Here is a 26,828-nt window from a genome sequence, read left to right as displayed (position 1 = left end):
AGTAAAAACCAATAAAAGAACTCCTCTGATGGCAAAAAAAGATAGAGTATTATACGCTGTACCTTGATTATAGATGTGTTAACAGTAAATAGAGAAATAGAGACAGCTCTCATATCATTACTACGCCAACCATGAACACAAAAGAGAACTTGCCCAAATTCCTCGTTGTATCAGTACAACTTGCAAATCTCAAATTCCATCAGTATTTAAAATGATCTGCACTTTATGAAAGCAACTGACATTCTGGAAATTTAGAACTACTGAATCAAATGGTATAAATCTCTCATTAAAACTTGTATCTGTCAGTCCCACACAGATGCTGCCAACACCTAGGGTAGATTATACCAAAAGATGGTTCAGATCTGGAAACTACAATGTTCATACAAACTGGATTCTGAGCACAAGGCATCCACAAAACCCATTAGCTTGGACACAGCTACATTAGTGTAGCATATGGTTTGGGCGTATAAGATGCATTAGGGCTAGCCAGATTTTGAGCTGTCTGCAAAAGGCTGTGTACGCATACTTCAAGTATTTTAAAAACAAATTAACAACTGACAGGAATTATGCAAAAAACAGACATACATTATCTGAAAGCAAGTATTAGTTGGAATATATAAGCAGAATTATTCTACATCAAATGGCAAATGTGAACAAAAAGCAGACTCCTAATTTCAGTAATTGCTGAAAAAAGCTGAATATCCTAATACATACCTTATACTAAAACTTGGTTTCAAATCTTGCCCTTATATAGTCATAAGGCAGCAGAAGGATTCCGCACAAGCCCATCTTCATGTGCATTTTAATACTGTAATAGTAACCTAAAAAATAAAGAGACAGTGAATAACCAGAGAAAAAAACTAGAAAATAGCTTTTTCAAACAGCCACTTTTAAAAAGGGAAATAAGTCTTAATGAATCTTCACAGTATTAGACAAATCCATTTACTCTCTAGCCATTCTTACCATGTAGCTGTATGTACACAGATCTCTCTACTCTTAAGATTATAAATTGAATCTCACTCCCCAATATTTAACAACTAGCTGGTTCAAAAACCAGAACAGGTTCCTACATTTTCATACTTCAGCTTGAACCACAGTCAGTGAAGTTCTGTTCTGAAAAAAATCCATTCCTGACACTTGTCCTAAGTTCCATCTTCTCTCTGGAGGGCTTTCAACACACACATACTCAAGCAAATTTTTTTCTGCTAGGTCAGCCAAAACGCAAGACCAAAGGTATCCCTCTCGTGCCCTGCTTCCGAAATAATTAGGATCCCTGCACATAATGGTGTTCTTAACAAAATGTGAGATAACTATTCTCACTACAGTTGTTTTAAAGGTATGAAAGCAGAAATCTACTCTCCTCCACATTCCTCAGCCTGCTGTGGTACGTACTGTTAATAAATACTTAAAATAGGTAAACTATCTCTGAAAAAAATACAACTGAATTATATATGAGATATAAATTGAGTAAAATGTCCTACTTTATAACAACATCTCAGACCAGAATCGCATGCATGTCTAAAACATATTTCAATACTAAAAGCTAAAAAGTGTTAGAAATGGATGTGAAAGTCAAGATGTTTGCCATTTCAAGTCTTCTGTAATAACTCTCCTGCATTCACAGTAAACGTGGTTACAACTTTGAACAAGTCAGGGTGTAATTTTATTCCTACTACGTTTATTAATACACATTAAAACTATTGTAAATATATTCAAATAGAGCTCTGCACAATGATTAAAAGAGTTATTAAGAGTATCCGTCCTAAACTCTGGTGTCTTCTCTCCCAGTCATTCAGGCGTCAAAATAACTTTCACTTAAACACACACATTCCCTCCCTCCCCTCTTAATTAAAAATTGTGTCTTCTCCACAAACACTTCAACTTTAAAATAGTATGTAAGTACTGCAATGTTTGATAGGTTTAACCCAACCCATTACTCAGGCTGGGGAAACATAAACATGCTGCAGAGCTAAGGAACCCTAAAAAAACCTCCATACAGCGTAAGACTGACTGGAGAGCCTTGGATCACAACAGCAGCATGAGCGCAGCTCTGTACGGTCTGTGATAAAACTTCTTAAAACAATTTACCAACATCCTGAGGTTCAGCTCCAAGTCCAGAAACTGCTAGCACATCTTGCAAAGTATCTGTTGCAGAAAGACTTACTTTGGAAAGCCATACATTAGTTGCACCTATTAGGCTAGCTTCACTTAATGAACAGCCTTAAAAAGCAACTCAGAAGTGACATGTGCAAGTTACAATACACAAACACAGAACATTTACAGCAAAGGGCAACATTCACCTGATCAGATACTGCTGAAAATTGGTTGAAGCTAGTAGCTCAGATTAAATACAATTTCAAAGTTGGCTCAATTCAATTTAATAATGGAGTCCTCTTAGAAGCTGCTGTAACTTCTTCAATTCTCCCACTTGCTTCCCCCCTCCATCCTTTTTTGTTTTGCATGGTGTAATTTGCTTCACCAACTACTGAACTTCTACCTACTTTGGAAGTATCCAACTTCAAAAATTCTATCATCTAGTCCATAACATAGAATTTCAGCTGGATGAGTACCACCTTATTAAAAACAGATATTACAGACCACGGCCTTCTAATCCTTTATAACTAGAGCTATAATTTTGCAAGCCATACTATTAAAATCCGTTAATAGGTCAGGTATAAAATCACCATAGCTACGACTGTCAAACTCAGGGACCAGGCTAGAATTGTTGTCTGGAGAAACATTAGTTACAATGCAGATAAAGTGTCCAGAAACATCACTTCCATATGGAGAAATCACTTCAGTGATTGAAAATTAAAGGTATGTTTCTTAAAAGGAAACCACAATGACAAACTGCCAAATGTTCAGTCTGTATTTCAATACTAACGTTAGGTTTTTGCATAGACTTCCCCCTCACCACCCAATCCACAATCAGCAAGGCTAAAACCCCCAAATACCTAACACACAGTCTCTCCAGCTTCCGTTACAGCTAATATATACTGTTTTCTCTTTCCTGGCCACTCAGACTTACTGGAGAAAATGCAGTGAGCCAGATTCTTAGCAACTAAAATGAAGATACAAGTGACAAGGTTGTAGCTAAACTCTCAAATAAATCCTCTTGTTATGCTTTTGAAAACGACCCCTATAACCAGCCAGCAAGACCATACAGTAGTGCTATTGATTATTCCATTTACTATAATTCAATATGAACAAAACAATTATAGAATGATTTTTAAGAATATGTATTCACTGCTGCACTGTTTCTTCAGAATTCTGTTCCCCCAAGAAGTGAAAGATCATTCCAATCTCTCTACTCCAAATCATGAGACACTTTAATTACAGTAATTACTCTTAACACAACCTGGCAGCTAATGCTGAAAAAGGGAATTGTGACAGTGAGCAGGAACAGAGCCAAACAGTTATTTTCAAAGTAACAGACAAAGAATCTTCTTCATGATAAAACTTAATTTCTCTAAAAAATAATTAAAGCTTAGTAAGTGGATTAGGTGCTCAGTAAAATGAATCTGAAATATTCTAAATGGCTGACAGCATGATAAACATGCATATTCTGAAAAGAACAGATGCACTGCTTTGCAAGCACGTAAGATGAAGCAATACAATACTGTGCATATACTGTGCCGTTATCAAGGAAAAAGGAAAACCAGCTCTTCAGTACAAGCTGTAACTCACAAGTTATATACATTCAGCTTAACACAGTATTCCCCATCCTTCCAATACAAAATTGGTATGCAAGACAAGCTCCAGACTGCCACAGCAACATACCAAGCAGAAACAGAAAGCCATGACAACCTATGACACTGAAGCACCTTTTACATTTATCTTGCACTCTCATACATTGCTCTGTTTCCTTCTCAGAGCATACATAGCTATGCAGCTTCATTAGCTTGACTGACAGACCGAACGGCCTCCCTCCCTCCCTCCCCCCCCCCCCACTTTTTTTTCAAAATATCAGGATTTACTTTGGTGGCTATCATAACAAAGAGTTTTCCCCTTATAATACCCTCATTTTCCCCTTTATTTTATGTCTACTTAAAAAATTACCTAGTGACACTGAACAGCAGCATAGGTAAATTTTGACTTCCACTGAAGGAGACCATGACATTTTGCATCAGCAGGAATATGTATCATTTTGTGAGTAGCATGCCCACTATCCGTCACACAGAAAGGACGAACTCCAGTTCCGAGTTGTTCTCAGGATAACACACAATCCCTTCTGGTCATTTACCAGGGGTTAGCAAAAGGAACCCCCGAGACAGATGATCTGCAGAGCTGTGCTCCTATTTGCATTTGTTCAGGACTTCCTATTAAAAGGTAAGATAACAACGTTGGCTGCCAAAGTACTAACAGAAGATACAGTACTAAACATTTTTAAATAGTCAAACAATTTTTTCCTCTTCATTTTTCTTAGCTTTCTTAGACTCAAGTCTGGTTGAACCTTGCTCACCTTATTCACAAGCAGACCCTGCTGAAGCCAAAAAGGTATATTAGCAACAATAAAATCAGAGATTAAAAGATCAAGTATCAACTGGACATCATTGCATGGCTGCCAGTGATTGCAGGAGACAAACTCCAACATACTCTTTTCCAATCCTATGTTCTGAAAATTTTCCTTAAGGACATGTACTTGCAAACACTTGAGGAAAAAATAAACACTACCAAAATTAGGCTCACAAAGCCTAATTAAGTTCCTAGAAACAAAGGACAAGTGCTACTTTAACTAAGCCAACAAGGCATTCATTTTCCTTCATCTAGAAGACGACTAAAAATTTTTTACATCTGTTGCATGATTTTCAATTTACAAGCTGTAACATATCCAAAGTTAGCACCTTACACAGAATGAGGAATGTGAACATACTAATATTCCTCTTCTGGAATCAGATTTCCAAAAATAAGAAATAGGGGCAGTTAGTACTGACTAGACAATAAACGAGTACCAGTGACAGTATTATGTTCAAGGGACACATTTCTTCTATTTTGCCTGTAATACAAAACTCATACAGAAGTTGAATTATTTCTTAAGTATTTGGGGGATGATGCATATGTTTGAAACTAAACTTTAAACAGAAACTGCAGAGATTTCACCTGTGTGTGCAGCTTAAGGCATAAATTTGAAGACACTGAAATTTTTAAGTACACTGCAAATTTCATGAAAGTAGATGGGGGAGTCATTACTTTCTTAGATATAATACCATACATTTAATAGGAAAGGAAGCTCAATTTTTTAGCGGAAATTAAGGACTCCCTATGATTTCAAAGAGCTTTGGATTTGATTAACAGAAGGGAAATAAGTTAACTATCACCCAGACTTCTATTCCACAATAGAATGAAATTGTTTATTACGTTACACATTATTAAATTTTCATGAAATTTTGTCAATTACGAGGTTGCAGCCATAAATATTCATTAAAATACTCCTACATGAAACAGAACAGCAATCACACATTTTGGATTAGTGGCCCATTCTCTATATTCACTAACACCCCTGCATCAAGCTGAGAAATCGGTCAGAATAGCTAGCTAATAAGCAAATGATTTTCATAATTATCCATTCTGTATCTGTTGGCATTAATACAGCAGAGGGTTCCTTCTCATGTCCAGGTTTCCACATTCAATGACTATGTTCATGCTGAGACTAAAGTAATAGTACAGTTTTCTCCATTCAGAAGTCACACATCTTTTTACATAGTTGCTAAGTTCATGAGCATTTTATGGTATTTTACCTTATCACGAACAGCTATGAAGTAAAAATTGCCGAAGGGGCAAGGGAAAACACCTAACCCTCACCATCTCTTTCACCTAGAAACAGTGACAAGTACATGGGACTTAACCAGTTAACAAAAAAAAAAAAAAAATTAAGAAAATTGACAGATCAAAAGGATCTAAAACCATTGTATCACTCAGCATTAAAATTACAGCTAACATTTCATAAGCTTGTTTTTAAGTCACTTTCTAGAAACTTTGCATGAGTTCATCTAATCACAGATATTTACAGCTTGTTTACACACAGAGAACTTGGAACAAATTTAACAGTCTGCTGAAAACTACATGTAGTTAAACCAACACTACTAGGACAAATCCAAGTATTATCTGTATTACTCTAGTACTAACACAGAGCCAAAAGGCAGGATATTACTGTGCTATGCACTGTGCAAACAAGTTTACAACTATGCAATCTGAGATGAGAGAACCACTAGGAAAAATTTAGAGACATTTAAATATGCATGCATATTTTATTATCAATTTTGATTTAGAAATATTTTTTTAAAAATGTTTTTAAAGAAGCAAAAGATGAGTGTAGGCAAAGCCTAAGAGATGGTTTTCACAGATTTTACATTTTTTAACACCACTGAAAATCACCACAGGCTTTGTAATATAGAATACTTGTATATAGTTGAGATGCGATTACCTCACTAGTTTGAGGATATTTTGAGCTTCCAAAAAAATGGGAGAAGACATTCTAGTTTCAAGGGAAGCTTCCTGGATTGTGCATAACCCAACTTTCTCTTTTAGTTCATAAAAGCTGTATTACTAAGGAATTGTAAAACTGATGTACAGAGCATTTACTTCTGAAATAAGCATTAGCAATGCTGCTTTATACAACTTTATGCAATGCTCCCCATTCCCTCCTGTAAGATTCCTTACCTGTCATTTTTGAAGCAGGTGCCAAGTAAGGCCAGTGTCCTAACTTCCTCTTCCAAAATAATGACAGCTGAATTGAAAAATCTTTGTGGGGCTAAAACTTCTTAAGCCATATGATTGTGCTGGGGGAAAGGGAAGGGCAGCCTGTGGTCTACATAAAGATCAACAACTTAAGTTTCACTCAAAGAACTTTCATCTTTGAAATGCTTCACCTGAAAACATAATGTATAGCAATATGGAACTATATGCAACTTTCTTGGTAAGGAAGCATTCAGTAGCTAACCACGTAATAGCTTGTTACCTTAATTCATACAGATCAAGAAAGTTAAAGTTTTATTTAGATTTGATAATTACTTTTTCACAATTAAATAATTTCTTTCCTGTGCTCAATTCTACTGGGGGAATACTGACTTTTTAATTTCTGACTGCTTCACCATGACAAATACAAAACAGCTACTTGTATTGTAATAAATAGCATCTATTGTAATAAAACTATATTTGGTAGAGAAAACAGGATCTTGCATTGGACTGGAAAGAGACAGGAAATGGAACCTGTATTTCACAATAAAGATGAAAACACAGCATTAATAATTTGCAGTGTATCCTGCAAATGCTCTATCCTGTATTGGTCCATTGAAATAAGACCTGTTTACAAAAAAAACACAAGACAACGTTGAATAAAGGTAACATTTCTCATGAAAACTTTTACTTTAACCTACCTATGTGTTTCAATATGACATATCAAGTCTTCACAGTAAACAAAGCCTGCACTTGCCTAGTCTAAGCAGATTACTATTCAGACCTGGGAAAAAGTCGTGTATAGTAACACCAAGGAACCTGTGATACATTTTTAAGGCAGAATATTCTGTGAATTCGACTATCTAATACTAGAGCAGAGATTCTCAACTTCCTACTATCATGCAAGATTCACCATCTGGCAAGCTGGGACTCAGACATGTCTTTGTCCTTGTACAATTGAACATATTACTGACGCTCCACTAAGATTTATCTCAACTTCCTTGTTACCATCTTTCTTATCTCATTTTAATTTAAATAGGGAGGGACAACTTCTTACAGGATAAAAAGTCATTGTTCCTACCCAATGTGAAATAGTTTGAAATATCAAACAAATAAAATATGAATAGAATATCAAACAAACAAACAAAAAAGCCCGGGCTCTCACGTAACTAGAACTAAGGAAGTACCTACTAGTGTGTAATAAAGAGGACTGAAGAAAACCAAGATATTAGCAATATTTACAAGTTTGGATAACAGACTGAACTGCTGGGTATGTCAGTGTGTTTTAGGACTACTATTAAAATTAACCTTTTTTTATTTCCTAAAAGACACTCTACTTTAGCTAAAACTTCATTCATTTGAAAGCAAACTACAAAGGCCTTCAATAACGAAACCACTTTTGCACAGGCTTAGGCTAAGACCACATGGTAAGAAACAGGGAAATTCCTTTTGTCGTCACCTTACATATGGAAGATACCTAGGTCAGATCAGTTGGCATCATCTTCAAGATTAAGGTATTCTGAATATCAGACAGATTGACTGTTAGCATTACTTTTAATCATACACGGGATTCATTCAGATTAAGATGCAAGCCCATACTTAAAATGCTCACATATTCAAATTTGTAAATAACATTAATGAGAAAATGCTTATGAACAGACTAAAATACAAAAGCTGGTGCTTCATAGTTACCTGTTTGTAACTTCCGATGTACAAGAGGAAAAAAAATCCATTCTAACATGTTACAGACAAACATCCTTTACTATGTCTTGAAAAGAAGCTCCATGTCTCTCAGATGAAGTCCACATTTCAAATCCAAAGTTCTGTGTACTGTCTATCAATTTCTTTGAAAGGTAGAAAGAACATTTACCTGTTACCAGATTCTTCCACTATTTTTAATAGAGCAGCATCAAAGAGCTTACAGTTAGCTCTCCTACCCTGCTCCTCAGCCTTGTTCCTGCTTCCTCTTCATTGTACTTCGATGGTATTTAAAACCTATTTCGGCCAATTTCTCTTGATTCTGAACTGTACAAAACACTGCATTTGGTCAGCATCTGACTGCAAAGTGTGCTCTCACAGAGCATATTTATCCATAAGCTTGAATGATTCTGGTTCACACCACACCATGTAAACTAAAACAAATGCAAACAGCCAAAGAGTTTAAAGCTCAACTTGAGCACCTGGAGACAAAGGCAGAACTGGGACAGCTGCTTCATTAGAAAATCAGTGACTCAGAGACCAAAGCAGCCATCCAACATACTCATTTTCTGCAGTACAACATTTTGAAATATCAAAGGAATTTGTGTTGTTGATAGTACAAGTGTAATGGCTTTATATTTTTTCAAAATTTGGATATAATAGTCCTAAGTTCCTGTTCAAGCTTGCTCACATCAGCACCTTGAGAACATCACATTCATAATTCATGAAAGGTAACACTTGGAAGTGCAATGCAGTGATTGAACAAGGATGTAAGCCAAGCAGCCTGTAGCTGACATTAGCAAAAGCCAATTTAAGCACTCCATACCTATACCATCCCCACCCCACAAATTACAGTAGCTGCCATTGTGTGACTGAAATTCACTAAGCAGAGGAGGAGATAAGGAAAACTTTAAGAACTACCCTTGAAAAATGACTATCGCAATTGAGGCTGGAAAAGCAACTCCTGAAATAACCAAAGGCATTACCTAATTAAAAGAACTGGAAAAATTATAGCTGTATACATATCCAATCAACAGACAAGCTACCTCACGTGCTGACTGTTGAACTATTCATTACTTAGATTTATCACTTTGGGAAGAGAATAACGTTCTTCATAAATGTAAATCCTGACAGTTCTATCCTTGTTGTTTTTCACTATCAGGGCTACTGCTGCAAAGACAAAATATTCCTGCAATTAGAGCAAGACAGGGTTGTGCAGCATTTGTTTTTGAACAGCAGCTCTGTGAACTTGTGACTGAACATACAACTTCTCTGTTGGAAGAAGTAAAAGAACTGAATTAAATTATACATGTTTGAACTTCTTTTCTTTTTTTTTTTTTTCCTTCCAGTAGTTTTCTCAGCATTTGCTTGCATGTCATCCATAGATTTCCATCTCTGTTCTTTTTAGCTTATGTAGACAAAACTTTAAAAATGAGTAATCTAGCCAACTCCACTTTGTCACTATTCTTGTTCTCCATACCTTAATGAAACATAGGCTTTCAGACTTACTTTTGTCCATTAAAGCATGTATTTTATTTACATATTTACATTAAATTAGTCTCATTTTTAGCAGAGCTCTGAAACAATAGTCAAGAATTTTAGATAACACTTATCAAGAGTCATATTTGGGGTTTTTAGTTCTAATGCTAGCTTCCACAATTTTAGGTGAAAAAGAGTTAGAGAAACTGAAAAATGAGGTCAAACCTTCATGCTTTTCCACATTAGTATCCCCCATCCGTAAATCCAGGAATGGAACCTTTACTTTTATTTTTCCATATTAGTATCTCCACATGCCTATGAGTCAAGGAAGGGCACTTATCTAAATTCTAGTGTATTCAGTCACTTAATTCTTGTGTATTTATTTGCACTACTGAGAAACTTTAAAATGAAATTAAACCAGAACTGACATAAGGCTTTTTCCTCAGCACAAAGTGCTGAAAATCCTCTTTTTAACTTCACATCACATTAAAACATACACGACATTTATATGCTAACAAAATACACATAGGGAGACGTGATGACTTGCAGAATCAGATGAAGAACCGTGTTTACTGTGCATCTGACATCTTCTCTTTCCTCTAGTCTATTTCTGTCAAGTTTAGTATTACAACCCTCTGAATGAAGTTTTACACAACTCATATCATCAGGAAACATTAAAGCCATTTACAATAAAGAGAAAAGCCTGAATACAGAATAGGAAATGAAATTCTAAAGGGAATGGATCAGGATACCACAGCAGGTCAGTGACAGTCTTCAAAGATGCAAGACTCAGCCCAATACTTCAGTCAGAGCATCACATTACTTCCTCATACTACTTCTTCTAAAGTTTTGGGGAAAGGGAGAAAATGCCAAATTTTCACCATAATACTAACTAGAGGTTAGGATTCCACATACTCCATAGCAGTCCAGTGAAGTATTTAGAGCTCTAATACTTCAGAAATATTTAAATCTCTGTTTAAAAAAGAAAAAGAAAAAAAAAAGTCTTCCCACTTTCTTGAAAGATACACCATTCAGCTTCCTTGACACTGGGTGGTTTTGAAGATACATGATTTTTAAACAATTAGGAAAGTTTTTTTTACAACAGTATTAAGTTTCTGAAACACCCGTTTTTCCCATCTGAGGCCTCAAGTAGTAAGCAATATAGAAATAAATAATCCCTTCCCTCCCCCCCAAAATCTAAAAATACAAGACTTTCAAACTTGTGAATACTTCTGCAACTATTACAGCAATAAAGTACAAGTGCAAATATAGTACCAGGGTTGTGGGCAGAGTTTTAAAATTAGTGTTTATTTCCTCAAAAGTATCAGACGCCTAGGAAATTCAGATTTATGGGTAACTGTAAGAAGAAAAAGACACAGGAAAGAGTTCATTTCAAAAGCAATAGGAATAATGCTAAACTAAGATCAGTTTTTATCCAACTGGGCTTAAAAGCAAAACATAGTATCAGCCTTCAGTAACCGCCACCACTTCCATTGTCCCATTTCATATATTCTTGCTGTACAGCACTATCCGCAATAAAGCACATGTGCCTAATCTAACCAATCCCACTGTTAGGATGTTGACATAATGAATTAGGTCTAATAGCTGGGTAAAATTAAGAAAATGGTACTTTTAAGTCTTCAGAATGAACAATTTTACACAATTTTCCCAATTTAAAGAGTAAACTACATGCCCATCAACACAATGCAACTCAAACAAGAGCAACATTCCTCCACAAATTCTGCACAGAAACTTCGTTTAAACACAGTGGATTGCCTTACTCCCACTCAATAAAATTTACCTTTCACTTTAAAAACAATGAAGTTACGTTTAATACAATTTGGAGACTTAGTATCATTCAGAGCAAGTATCTTCAAATGACTTTTATTAATTTACTGTCTTATACATGTTTGTGATGCTTGTAAGTATTAAAAACAGAACCCTATCAAGATTTAACTGAGAAAAAAATATTAACATTAATACTGAAATGGCCCGTAAGTGGAATAAAATCTAGATGTAATCATGCAGAAAGATATATCAAGTGACTTCATTCTACTGAGCCATGGTCATTTTAGAAACAGTATAAGGTGTGTTCAGGACTTCAGTTTACTTTCCTAATTAACCCATTTTAATGACTTGATACTTCTTCTCCCTGTAAGTGGTAGCAAAAGCACCTTTTGCACAAAACATGCACAGTGAACACAAAATGGAACAAGCTTAGCAATAAAGAGACTCCCAAATTTGATAATTACATAATAGATATGTGTTCTAGTATCTCCCTTCTATAGACAGACATTTGCACTCAAAAGTGAGGATGAATAAACCATGAGATATACACAACTGTGGATTCAAGAATTAACGGGAGAAACATGCATTGAGTTAAGTGACATTACAAAAGCTAAGCAAAGGATAACATGGCAACAATCAATTGACAAATATACCACAGTAGTTCTAAAAGCATAGCCAACCCTTAACGCCAAGCAAGTTGACATAATTTTCACTTACAAACCAGTAATTCAATATATCACAATTATTTTATAATTTCAAAACTCTGAAAGTTCAGTTTCTGAAATGTGATAATTGCGTTCTCCACACACTTAGTCAGAAACTTTATTTGCATTATTTGGCAGAGCTCTGGTTCTGAAATTTTCACATGTGGAACAGCTACTCACACAATGCCAGAAGTTCTAGAAGCCTGATGCCCCACAATGAAACAAAACAGAAGATAAACTACCGCCTTGTTATTACACTGTTTTCTTTCTGTGCCTTCTGGAAAAGATTTTTGATCCAAAGTTGTTTAAAACTGGAGCTTCACCTTACCTTTCACATGCTCCGTCCTTTAAGTGCTTACAGTAATACAAGGAACAATGCAGTGCTATTGTATCAGTGAAGAATGTTAGCATTTTTCAAGACACACTATTTCCCATCTTTGTAACTGGAGTTTATGTGTTTTCTTCAAAGAAAAAATATGAAGTAAACACTTGCTTCTCTAAAGCAACTGTGCATATCATCTTTCCTGGAGAAGTTGTGAAGAACACTATTTTCCACATATTACTGGCTTATATATCGCCTTCTAAAAAACTGCAGAAAGTGAAGAGATGGATCAAGCTTACATACAATATGGTAAAGCATTTTAGCAGTAAGTTAACTGTTACTTCAAATTCTTGCCATCTTAGCCAAGTACCACTAAATGTAAAATATAACTGTGCTATTCAGATTGAGAAGGCATTTAAGCTCATTTACTGAGAACCCACCTAAGATTATGTTGTCTTCATAGCATGTAGATACAGCACAAATTGGCCTATACCGCATAGTTACTGAGAGTCTTGCTCTACTGCCCACCCCTTGCTGTTCATTCCCTCCACGCTGCAACGAGCAGGGTGTGTAATTCTCAGTGGGTTTCTCTGACCCTGCTCCTTGCAGGGGCACGGAGACGCATGGGTGGCACAAAGCAGGCAGGCAGCAGGAACAGCAGCAAGGAGGGCAAAAGGAAGGATCATCCCTATCTGCAGCAATGTATGTATTGAAATATTATTTTTAATATACACACACACAGATTAAGCTATGCTACCTAAATGATATTTAGATTTTTCAGATTTCAAATTTTTCAGGATTTCCTACAAGCATACAAATATTTAAAACATCTATAAGCAACTTTCAGCCTGCATTTCACTGAGACTGCATTCTACAGTACTGCAGTAGCAGGTTTACAGTTTTCTTTTTTTTCCAATTTTACACTACATAAAAATATTTAAAGCTTAGCAACAGTACTGCAGAATAAATTCTTTTATAGCAAATAATCAGGAAAAGATAGTACCAACATGAATGATACTTGACAAAAATATTCAGAAGATCAGTTTCAACTATCAGGTGTCTATAATCACAGCATCAGCAATAACCTTGTTTAACAGCCAATACTTAAAAATTGTAAATGGGTTATTTCAGCCAGAGAGAAGTATTTTTTTTTAATTAAATGCTGTATCTACATAATCAAATAACTACGGTAACCATCAGGGAACTAAACAAAATCACAGAAGCACATTAAAATGTCCAAAACCGCAAGAGCAGTCACCTACGGAAAGATTTATAACAAATATTCCTGGCTATTTTTACATGATTTTAGAGATTTATTACACTTCCTCTTCCACCTTGGTTAAGTATATATGGCTATTTAGAACAGAAAAACTTTTTTTCTTTAGTTCTCTGAACTATTTACTGAGAATAAAACCACTTTCCCTATCACATAATTAAAAACAGAAAGTTGTTTACAGTGAAATTAAGACAAAAACAGGTTCATGAAAATACCCTAACCCTGTCCAGTGGGGGAAGGAAAAAAAAGGAAAAAAAGAACTTCTCACTGTTATATTTATTCTTATAATCTTCTGTTTGCCACTTCTTTGGCTGCGATACATATGTATAATTTTGTAAGCAAGCTTTTAAGTCTACAAAGGCTGGACAAGAAGCAAACAACCTTAAAATCAGGTATTTCGTACTTACGAAAACACGATGTGCATGCTGTATACAACTGCTGTATTCAGCCACAAAAATTAAGTCCTACATAACAATTTAAGAAGCACACAGAAGAAAATTATCCAACTACAATTTCCCCCCACCCCCTGTGAATGTTTAAATTATCTTCAGATAATTAACCCATTTCAGTTATTCAGTTGGTTATTTGGATATTCTTTGATAATCTGCACAATGCTAAACCTGAAGTTTATAAAAATTCAAGACATTAATGTAACTGGTATTTCTATCTTCCATTAAAATTAGTTGTTTCAGGGGTTTTCATAATGACAGCCTTTCAAGTTACTTTTGTACATGTGGTGTAGATATAAAATTAAACCACAATTCTCCCATTTTTATTATGTTACTTTATTTTTTTCCTCCCACTTTTTTCAGTTTACACACAGGATGCTTATTACTGGTTCAAGGTTCTGTGCAATATTTTTTACTTAGGAATTAAAGGCAAGAACTGTATCTTTATTCTCACTGCACTTCTTTCAAGTCAAGAACTGATGTTCCAAATACAATAAGCAAGCATGTAAATTCAAACAACTTATACAGCTATATGTTGCTCTACAAAAAATAGATAAAAACCACTAATAAAACTAGGAACAATTCAAGCTCTAGACAAGCTATGTACCAAAACGAAGTAAAAAAACACATCAACTCGTGTGTACGCAGTAACACAATTAAACTCCTTTTGAATTTCATACCTCCTATGAACAGCATTTTGTTCCCAATTTGAGGAACTATACAAAATCAGCAAGTTTATCCACATCCACAAGGATTTTTTTCTTTTAATATGACTGGATGTAAAAACAGAATCATTCTGTGAAAGTCATTTTAAAGCTATTTTTACCTGGAAGGAGGTTGTATTTATGTCTAAACTTAAACTCCGAATAGTTCATTCAACTAGAAAAAAACAATACCTCTTCTACGCTGCTTTTCTGAAGAAACCTGCCTCTTCCTGTTTACTAAAATAGACATCTAACTTATCTGTCTGACTTCAGAAGTCAGGCTGAAGTTATGTAATGTGAATACCTCCAAATTTCAATCATATTAATTTTCATTGTAGCTTAAGGAAGTTTAAGATGGAAAAGACCTATTAGATCTATCCCACTGAAAGTGAACACATAAGGGCTTCTTTCAGAAGTACTGTTTTTGAGAAAATTCAATATTCAGTTTATTTCACCTCCACTAAAACACAAGTTTTAGACAAAGAAAAAGAAGTACCTGCAAAATATTGCAGGTTCTTTTACCCAATCCTTTTTTTTGTTTATTAAGCCCTCATAGTTCATCAAATAGATTTCAACGAAAACAAATACTTATAAGATGAAGTCCCAAGTTGCCACTAAGATACTATGGAATAGCCAATAATCCGAAAGAGTACTGTCCAACCCCTGTATTTTCCACAGGCCACTGTCTCTGCAGCAACTAGTATGTTCAAGGATCAGTAAGTTTTAATAGGAGGGAATGTTACAGAATCACAGAGTTGTTGAGGTTAGAAGGGACCTCTGGAAATCATCTAGTCCGAGCCCCTGCTCAAACAGGGTCACCTAGAGCACGCTGCCCAGGATCGCGTCCATGCGGGTTTTGAATACCTCCAGAGGAGGAGACTCTGCAACCAGTCTGGGCAACCTGTTCCAGTGCTCTGTCACCCTCACAGTAGAGAAGTTTTTCCTCATATTCAGATGAAACTTCCTGTGTTTCAGTTTGTGCCCGCTGCTTCTTGCCCTGTCTCTGGGCACCACTGAACATGAGTCTGGCTCCATCCTCTTTACACCTTCCCTTAAGGTATTTGTATACTTTGATAAGATCTCCTCTGTCTTCTCTTCTCCAGGCTGAACAGGCCCAGCTCTCTCAGCCTTTCCTCATAGGGGAGATGCTCCAGTCCCTTAATCATCTTCATAGCCCCTAGGCTGGACTCTCTCTGGTAGTGCCATGTCTCTCTCATACTGGGGAGCCCAACACTGGACACAGTACTGCAGATGCGGCCTCACCAGGGCTGAGGAGAGGGGGAACTTAACGCCCACCAGCACTCCCAGGTCCTTCTCTGTAGAGCTGCTTTCCAGCAGGTCAACAACCCTCAAAGAGCTAAGAGCCCAAGCAATGCACCGAATTCCAAGATGCCGCTACATGTTTACACAGCACGGTGCCCAAATTAATAAATTCAGGGCACTCGAGAACGCAATTAAATAGCATCTGAAAAGTCTGCTGGATATCTCAAGTCCCACAGTGCTGGCCCAAGCACAAGCTAACTAGACATGCCGGATGCAGACTGTGCAGAACTACCTATGGATATATGCACCATTCCAAATTTCTGGAATGGGACTGAGAGTCACTCTATATTTGTGGTCCAACCTAAACTGACCCCATCAGCCACCACCTGGCCTCTCCTGCTTTAAAATAGTTCATAATTTTATTTCACCAATTTACATTTTATTTCAACTTAACTGAGAAGGGAAGAATTTTCTTCTAATTTGCTATACAAAGAAATTGTATATGCACTGAATTAAGATGCATGACAAAAAAATTGCTTTCTACAATATGCTTAAGTAAAAAGAGCCTTGTGCCATCAGAGCACAAAACTCATTTGCTGAACCTTCAACCCCAAAGCATATTCTGCCTTTGAGAAGCTTAAGGGGGGACGGGAGGGTTGTGTGTGTGTGTTTTCTTTTTTTAACCTGAGAATCTTCATTTAGATTAGTTATTTCAGCAGAGTTATCTCCAGGCAATATATAACTGTTTAACAAGCAGTACATCATAGAAGTTGACATATTCTTGTAATAAACTTATTAGAAGAATCTGTAGTTGCAAATGATCCTATTTTTAACTGCCAAAAAATCTAGGATTGAAAGTGTAAAATATATTTTAAAAGTTTGTATAGCTTTTTAAAATGAGTAGAATTCTGATCTAAATTATATTGTCAAAGAACGCATATTATGAAATCCTATTGCATTATGATTAAAATTAAAACTCCTTTAATTCATTTTTTTTCCATTTTCTGTTTCATCACTTTGTTCTAATAAAAGGAGGTTGAAACATTTGTTCTCCAATTTATTGTATCGTTAGGTCCAACTGGATTTCGGTCTAAAACAGAAATACGGACAATAAAACATCTTAAGATCAGGAATTTTCTTTTTAAAAAATCTGTAATATCTTTCAAGTATTCGTCTTAGAAAATGAATACACCTTAGTGTGCCTGGATCACCAGCGAGTTATCAATGTTCTTTCTCTGATTAGGACACTGGACAGAAGCTGCTACACAGACATGAACTCGTAACAAAGATGGTTTGTGTTTAAGTGCCAGATAGCTCCCCCTTAAATAACTGACATGATAAATGCAAATGCAGTTATGCACGCTTGACCCCGGACCATTTGGAAAACAGCACTGTAATACAGTAACAATGTTTACAGTATTTCAAGTGCTCCTACTGCTTCCCTTCTGTCTCAACAATAAAAGACTTTTATCAAAAAAAAAGAGTATAGACTTAATAATAACTTTTCTAAGCAGTATTATGAAACTGTTTCTCAAAGATTTTAAATTGATGGTCCACATAACATTTGGAGAAGAAAAATCCATAAATCCATTTGCATAGTCTTGTCCTTTACCTGACTATATAGAGACTGCTCTGAACATTTATTTATTTCCCACCGTTTACTTAAACATGAATACATGTATTTTTATTTTAGATTTTGGCAGCTACCTTCTGCTTTCACAGTGACCACCAAGAGCTCATGGACCACAGGCTGATAGACTAGTGCAGAGATTGATTTTCATGACTCCAGAATGAATTAGTCTGTGTATTTTGTTTCTATAAAAATAAAAAGTACAGACATGTTCTACTTTTTAAGTGGAACATTAAAACTTTACAATCCGGAAGTACTAAGACAGTGTCTCACATGAAAACCAAGCATTTTGCCCAGATATTTCAGGAATATCGTAACATCTCAGTAAGTACAACCAAAAAGTAATCACATCATAGTTACCAATTTCTCATCTTTTGCTATTACTATTATTTGCATTACAACAGCATGAAGGAAATAAGTCAGGACCTCACTGTGCTTCCTAGTCAGCCAGAATGGTGAGAGAGTGCACAACTTAAGTACACATGCACACAGAAGAAAAATGATGAATGGACAGTGCAGCAGATGAGGAATAAGAAAGGTAAATCATTACCAGCATGTGAGCAGTATCTCCAAGCAAAAAAAGTTTGGCCACGTTTACTTATCATTTTAAAGAAATAAATTAGGACCATTTCTTTCTTAACAATATTATACATTTACTATATACCTAGTGTCAGTTACTCCCATAAACAGGAAAACATAACTCTGCCTTACTACTGAGCTATATACAAATATAAACACGACCAGGCAGCCGTAAAACTTTTATTATGACCAGAATTTGGCAGCCTGTTACCAGCAACGAAAGAAATTCTTTATCAGAGCTTTAAAGCATTTCATCAGTACTTGGCTTTTTTAAGGACTTAATGGCTTTGTTCATGGGTAATTAAAAAAGATCAGATAACGTTCTGTAATAATGACAGAAGACAAATCCACTGCTAGCATCAGCAGAACTATCCAAGTTGAAGACTTTCAGAGAGACTGCTGAATGAAAATCACTGTAATGTTAAACTCTACAATAACCTTCAAAAAAATAAAAACCTCTACTTGCTAGAAAAAAATGCAGTACAAAAAACATGCACTTAAAATAAAAAAAATCAGATAACGTTCTGTAATAATGACAGAAGACAAATCCACTGCTAGCATCAGCAGAACTATCCAAGTTGAAGACTTTCAGAGAGACTGCTGAATGAAAATCACTGTAATGTTAAACTCTACAATAACCTTCAAAAAAATAAAAACCTCTACTTGCTAGAAAAAATGCAGTACAAAAAACATGCACTTAAAATAACATGAGTCTGGCAAGGAAAGAATGAACTATTTTTCACAGATATGGTATGTTTAAGCAACTTCTGAAACATTCAGATACTACAGAGATGAGAACCAGGTACATACCCAGAAAAAATACAAAGGCCTGAACAAGTGTTCTCCTTTGGAGCAAAGAAACCTCAATAACCCACAAAAAACCCAGACCTCTTGAATCTAATTCAAATTACATTTTTTAAACATGTTCCCCTTAGAGCTTTACAGTATATAACTACCATATAAACCACAACAGTTCTACCTTCCTCAACCCCAATGAAAATGCCATGATCAAAACAAGGCCTGAAAAGATGGAACAACAACAAAAAAACCTTATATTTAGACACTAACTCATACTGATGTAAACTGTATTCTACAACTGAGAGCGTAACACCAAATCAGAGAGCTTAAGTAGTAGCTATGTGCAAACCTGTGCTCTTAATGAAAAAGCACCTCTTAAGTTTTAGAGATGGCATGCTCAGTGAAACCAGTTGCGGCTTTCTTAGAAGAATGAGTACTGTAACATGTTACAAATATCATGTAGGGTAACCAGTACTTCAGACTTTAAGCCACTATTACATTACAAACTATAAAATGTGACATCTATCTCAGACCATTGAGCAAAAAACCAGTAGCATTGAAAGTTAAGAGTCTAGGAAAAAATAGTTGAGGACCTACACATATAGTAACTCTATCAAAACAATCTGTCACTATCTTAAGCCATACAACACCGACACTTCAAATACTGCACTTCCAAAACGCCAGCAATGCCTCTATTTTTCCTGTTACCCATTCCTCATAATTAAATTCAACAAGACCATCACAGATGTATATTAAAAACACATACACACTCTGCAGTTTGCATCACATGCTTTAAGCTATATACATATTGTTCTGATACAATCAGGATACATTGTTGTATCAAATCAGTTTTGAATCAGTTTAGTATCACAACTCATGCTGAGAAATTTTAATAATTTGTTTGTGAAAATGTGAGTGAAGTGACAAGAAACAAAAAACTAATATTCTGAAACTCGTTTGTGCAAGAAAAAAAGCAATAGTAACTAATAATATGCTTACTTTCTCGCCATTAGAGGATTAGAACTAATAAGGCCTTTTCCATCATCTTCCATCATTGACAAAATTTGAACCATAAGCAGCTTCCTAAGAGCTTTATGATTAGTTTTATCACATTACTCAATCAGCAAATCTAGCCTGAGTTACATTACTAGAAATGGGTGTTTTCAAATTTATCATTCTACAAACCATTTATCAAGAATACTTATGCTCATTTCGTTCTAAATGCACATTAATACTCTATTAGAAGCAAACAATTATTTTAACTGGAAAACACACATTTGCCTTTAAACTGAGCAATTAACCACTGATAACAGACTTGTTTCTACTCAAGCCAGGCATGGGGAAAATATATACTTATGGTAATGCATTACACAGTTGAAGGCTTTAAAACCAGCTAGCATAAATATTTCCTCCCTTGCAATGGCAGGATACCTTAACGATCAGTAGAACACACTGACGTCACGATAGATTTTTCTTCTGTAGAAGTATATTGTATATAGTTTACTTAAATCCATTCACTCAGTTATGAATAAAACATACATACAGATTCCATTTCCAAAGTTTTTTCCAAAGTTAAATTTTCAAGTAATTTGAATACTGGATGTACTCTGCTTACAAGCCTCTTGTGACTAAATTTGCAAAGGAAGATTGAGATACAGGGACACAGTACCCTTAAAAGAGCACTTTGTATGAAATCCGACGCTCTTCGAAAGTCAAAGCAAATGTAAGAAGTTGCAATGTAAATTGTTCATAATATGTACTGCAACATGCAGTTCTAGCTGAACAGATTGGCTATTAAGAATGGAATTTTCTTGACACATAGTAGAAACTACATATTAAGAATGAAAATGATACCATTTACAATTCAGCATAAAATTATTCTAAGCCCAGTATTAGTAATAACATTTCCAAAATCCTTTCAAGTGATTTTTATATTTTATTGTAATCAGATAACTGCATGTTTTACAGCATAGTCACACATTATATTTTGCTAGAGTCACAAACACATTGCCTTACATAATGATCTGCATCATTTCTGCTCTATGCTACAAAGCCTATGACTGAATACAAAAAGGTTTTACAAAAGAAACTGTTTTAAAGACTACAATAACAATAAAACCGTTTCCAGATAACAGCTAAAATTATAAAGGCATACCACCATATATTTTTACTGGAATTTCTAAACAGTAAGGAATGAAATAAGTTTTAATATCTGCGACGCTTGTTAGGTCCTTCAAAGTTGCCCCCTGGGTTTCCTCTACCAAAGCCACCAGGTCCACCACTCACGGCACCTACACCACTCATTGGCGGCTGAGGAGTTTCAGAGCCCGTTCTACTAACCAGAGGTGAACCCATCTGTGATGGACCTCCTTGAGGGAATCTCTCATTATGCTAATATAAGTCCATTTGGAACATGCCAAATGTAAGTTACAACAAAAACCACAAGTGATGTTGTCATGAAGTTCAGCAGATAGTCCAGCAGAATCAGGATCACACATAGAGGGAAGAAAGGAGCAATTCAATTAGTTATTATTAAAAAGGAGCTGAAAATTAAAGACTGCTAATGTTATGCTCCAACTTTGTAAAATAAATTAAAAATTTAAGAATAAGACCAACTCTCTGATGTTGAACGTAACTTCATCCCTTCAAGCATAACTGAACACAAAGCAATATTTATTCTGTATGTAACAGAAGAGACAGTGAACAATTTTATACCAGAGTCCTCTTCTGCCTTACATACCTACTACAATGCTTCTCCATTTACTGAAATAGACACAGAAACATTGTCAAGTTAGAAAAAAATTAATCTGTAGCTTTTGTATTTCTAGAGATTGCAGGTTTATTTAAAGCAATACAACCGGAAAACTTAAAATACCCAAGTTCTGCAGATAAAGCATTTCAGTCCATATTATCTGTAGTCAACCTTTTGTACAGCATTTTAAGAATATTTAACTAGACTTTTAAAATCCAGTTCAAACAAATATAACCAGTGATAAAATAACTGCACTATGCTTAGTTTAAAAAATACCTATCTGATAAATACCTAAAGCTTAACCTGAAATATCTATGTAAGAAAAATCCAGTTAATGTTCCACATTTCTGATTTTCCTTGGTTCTATGCCTAATATTAAAGATAAATGTGCTTACATAGATTTCGCTATACCGATTAAGAATCAAAACAGCAAACACTCATTTGAGTACTTATTGTTCAATACTTTTGCAAATATTTAAAAATAAAACCCCACATGATGAAATCTGAAACCTTACCTCAACATAACATAAGCTATTAAAGGCACATATACAGGGCAGACAGGTCATCATGTATTCAGCATTCAGCTGTTCAGAACAGATATACTTTCAAAAGAAATTCTTTCTGTACAGGGCCCTGAATTAACTGGCCAGGTATTCAAAGTTCAACCAGAACAGTAAAGATTACCACTTTATTTATAAGCTGGAATCAGAAAAGAATTCTTCTGAGAGTATAATTCCAGTCATATTAGTAAAGCTCAACAGTTCTAAAGTCTGCTAATACATATTTTTTATAAATATGAATCTAAAATAGCATTTTATTGCACCTATATAGATAAAATAATTATATGCAATTTAGACCATGGGTGTATATATATACACATTGTTAAAAAGTCAACACCGTCTAGGGAAATGTATTGCTTAGTTTTAAAATAGTTTGACAGCAGCATAAAGATCTACTATTGCCCCAAACTGCTTTAAAAACTGCAGCACTGTGGATAGTTAAGAATTGTCTAGCTCATACCAGCTTGCTAGCAATGGATACGAACAATCTTCAACAAATACCTAATCGCATACTCCTAATAATTTTTACAGTTTAACTTCTGGACAAATGACAACTATTTTCACCAAGGACCTCTCTCTCCAGCTGAAGAGAAAACTGCAGTCATTAACTATCTACAATAAAGTATGAGAAATGTTATTTTTAAAAATTCAAAAATACTCTGTCTCAAAAGGTAGCAGTGGGGAAAAAAGAAAAAAAGATTGACCTGATTTTTTTGAAGGCCAAAAGAGGGCTGTGGAGTACTTTTTCTTTATATAAGAGACATAACCACAATTTAATAGCAAAAATAAAACTAACACTAAGAAGAAATTCAGGACAACATACAATATATAAAAAAAAGAGGAAACTACGTTTCTTCACTGTCTATAACTCCTATTGTCTATTTTCTCCCAATGGAAACAAAAATTAACAGTAACAGCATTTTAGGAGACAGTCCTCAAGGGATTTAAAAGTGCCTTTCCAACAGCAAAAATACAAGAGGGCCATGCCTTTCTGTAGAGGCCCACTCCCCAAATTAAAAACCTTGAAAGTGCGAAATGAAAAAAGCATCTATTTAATTTGTCCTTCAGTGACATACAGTAAGGAAACACAAGTCGAAGTATTTGTGGTCTTTTTGGACAGGCGTACCACTCTATCCAGCCATTCGGAAATGTCAGTAAATTTCCTACATTTCCACACCTGAAATGACTTTTTGTAGAAAAACAACAGTCTGAGATTTAAGATCCCATGTTCTTTCCTCACACCTGTTCAAAAGAGAATGTTCCAGAGGTGACCAGAAAACATCAAAATTAAGTTCTCCAACCTTCAGTCTTGTAAAACTGCACCAGCAATTTTCCCTACATTTCTTTTTGTAAGGAGAAAAAACCCAAAAACTAACAAGAAATACGTTGAGTGGGGTGTAAGTTCAGAAGTGACACAATGCAGTAACAGTAGTTTCCAGCAAAAAGCATCTCTGACAGCAGTACTTCCTCCTCAGCCCCTTTGTGAGAAATGATTCAACTGATAAAATGAGCTCGTTCCTATGCTGTGAAGTGAGATCTTCCAACTGATAAATACCAGATTCAAGTAGTATTTTGCACTTGGCCAAAAATCTCAGTTTCCCCCAAGGAACAAAGGATTTTACCAACACTTCATAATATGGGCCACTCAAGTCACTGACTCTTCTTTTTTTCTTTTGAGGTGGGATATCCAAAAGAAATTTAATCTATAAAATGCCACAGTGTTCCAGTAAAACTAACAGAATCACTGTTTACTACACATGCTCCTTTATATCACACTATCACTAGAACATCCCAGATATCTATTTACACAAGAATACTGAGACCATGTAAAAATCAGGTATTAAAAATGACATAGTTGTTTCTCTACATAAGACATTACAGCTAGGAAAAGTGAATGGCTATGAGAACAGAGTGGAAACGGCTAGTGCTGTGACTGCAGACCAATAGTATATCTGCTCTTGATATGTTCGTTCGGAATGTCAACAGCACATTCCTACCTGACCTTGGCAACTAGGCAATATTCTTTTTCTTACATTGATATAGCAATTATCCCTAACAGTTATTGGTATACTTATTCTCTAAGGGGTGTAATTACTGTCATGATCTCTACTGGTGCGTTCAACACACTGTTAGAAAGGAAATACATGAACACTAAAGTCACTTTAAAAAATTAGTAGTTTACACAAAGATATCTTCACACTACACATACCTTTTAACATCTAACTGATCACCTGATTGGGGAAAAAAACAGGCTAGTGTACACAATTTAATTTCACAAAAGAAAAATAGCAAATACCTAAATTTACAGGTTACTCTGGTATATCGTTCTTTCTACATTTCACAGAAGTGATTTCCTTGCATAAGAGTTTTGCATGACAAATAATACATGCAAAATTTTACCAGAAGCATTGTACCTTCCATCCTCAATTTAAAGAGTCTGGTTACTGACCAAAGAACTCACCCCATTCCTGAGGGGGGAGGATTTTCACAATTTTCTTCTAATATCAAATAAAGATTTCCCTTCTGTGTTGCAAATGATTTCATGAACAAGCAAGTCTTACCAATTACTTTTAACAGACTCAAAACATACAACACACTCTTACTCAGTGTGAAAATATCTTTGGTAATAAAAATGTGCCATGAGACATGACAGCTATTCAAAGTAATTAAATTTGTGATACATTACCACTGCTCCATTATCTGGCATCATTGGTGTTCCCATATTTGCAGCTCCTTCCGGCCCCATGGAAGGACCAGGACCCATTGCAGGGCCAGGTAAAGTTCCTCTGTTGTTCATATTCATACCCATCATTGGAGGAGGGCCTTGGTTACCAGCAGGTGCTGGGCTAAACGCATCTATGCAAAACAATCTATACTTAGAGCTGTCCTATCTGAATTTTACAAGAACAAACAAACAATTTACAGTATTTAAAAAGCCAAATGTACAAGACTTCCAATACTTGAAATACAAAAACTTATTCTTTATTCTTTGAGACTGTACATTTATCTCAATCATCTGCTTTTAAACAGATTTTCATTAATCCCTTTATTTTGCATTATATCATCTGCCTTCTCTGAGAATCATGAATTTTGCAGCTAAATATAGCTGTACTGTTTTTGCACAGAAATTTAAGTGTTCATATAATATCTATATAGACTGTACACATCACAAATTAGAAAAAAATGTCAATTGAACTTGCAGCAATTCATACTATAAGGCAACCTGGCTCTGTCAAGATTATAACGTCGTATTAGGTACACAAGAACTGTTCCACCAATATTAACATCAGGTGTATACAGTGTTACAGGACATTAGTCTAACATCTAAAAGCAATAGCAAAAGTGGCACTCAGCTTTACAACACATGATTTGTAACATGGTAGAAAGAAATCTAGCATTTAAATCTCATTTATTATAGTAAAAATACCAGAAGATTAAAGAAAGTTTTGTTGTAATTGAAAGTGACGTTTGAAAAAGGAGCACGGCCTCCTCCAAACTTCTGATTCACAGTAAGAGGTAGAAAAACTCAAAAATATCCTTTGAGGAGATCATTTAGCTACAATATTTAGTAGGGCACCTTAATCTTCCACAAAACATCACTCTGTCAGTACTCACTAATATGCTCAACAGGTAAGTAAAACTGCACTTGTAACATTTTATAATGTTGTTATAAGACAGAAAAGGTCTGATTATATAAATCATATCAATGTCTGCTATTATGAGATACCATCAACTTTTAAGATTGGTGGTCATGTACTGTTTTTCCACATTGACAATCCATCCTATTCAACTGAGAGTGTGCATCCAACATTTGATAATAGAAGGCAATGAGCCTTGGGAAACTAGGCCATGTTAAGTCATGGCAACACCTGGGCCCAATCAAGAAATAACAGACATGCTGCCAAACTAAAACTTATTTGTCATTTCCGTTCCAAAAAATCAATCTCTCATCAGAACTACAACTTTTCCAGTTAGGAATATAAAAATGAGCATCATTGGAAGCAGGTCATTTAGACCAAATGCAGTTCTTTGACCACCTGCATGTATGCAAAACTGCATCTTGATAACCTGCGCTGAGCACAAGTATCACAGCAGTCAGTGAATCACTACATCCAAGATATCGCTGCTAAAATTGCAGACTTAGGCCTGAT

General features: G+C 35.4%; 1 protein-coding gene across 4 annotated transcripts in view; it reads right to left on the bottom strand.

The window, feature by feature from the left end:
• PSPC1 (paraspeckle component 1) overlaps positions 1-26,828 on the bottom strand; it is a 64,120-nt gene that overhangs the window by 3,161 nt on the left and 34,131 nt on the right. Inside the window, exons 8-11 of one of the 4 annotated variants that reach the window (XM_064505036.1) lie at positions 25,364-25,533; positions 5,739-21,756; positions 4,060-4,319; positions 715-821 (exon numbers count right to left, since the gene is read on the bottom strand). In XM_064505036.1, coding sequence (XP_064361106.1) covers positions 21,571-21,756; positions 25,364-25,533 — 356 coding nt within the window. In that variant the 3' untranslated portion in view covers positions 715-821; positions 4,060-4,319; positions 5,739-21,570. Of the gene's footprint in view, positions 1-714; positions 822-4,059; positions 21,757-25,363; positions 25,534-26,828 lie in introns of all 4 variants that reach the window. The other 3 variants (XM_064505037.1, XM_064505035.1, XM_064505038.1) reach the window with 3 other exon arrangements.

The sequence above is a fragment of the Dromaius novaehollandiae genome, chromosome 1 (genome assembly GCF_036370855.1).
Source record: "Dromaius novaehollandiae isolate bDroNov1 chromosome 1, bDroNov1.hap1, whole genome shotgun sequence".
Lineage (NCBI taxonomy): Eukaryota > Metazoa > Chordata > Aves > Casuariiformes > Dromaiidae > Dromaius > Dromaius novaehollandiae.
Note: the sequence above shows the minus strand (reverse complement) of the source record. Positions and strands in the feature narration are given on the sequence as shown.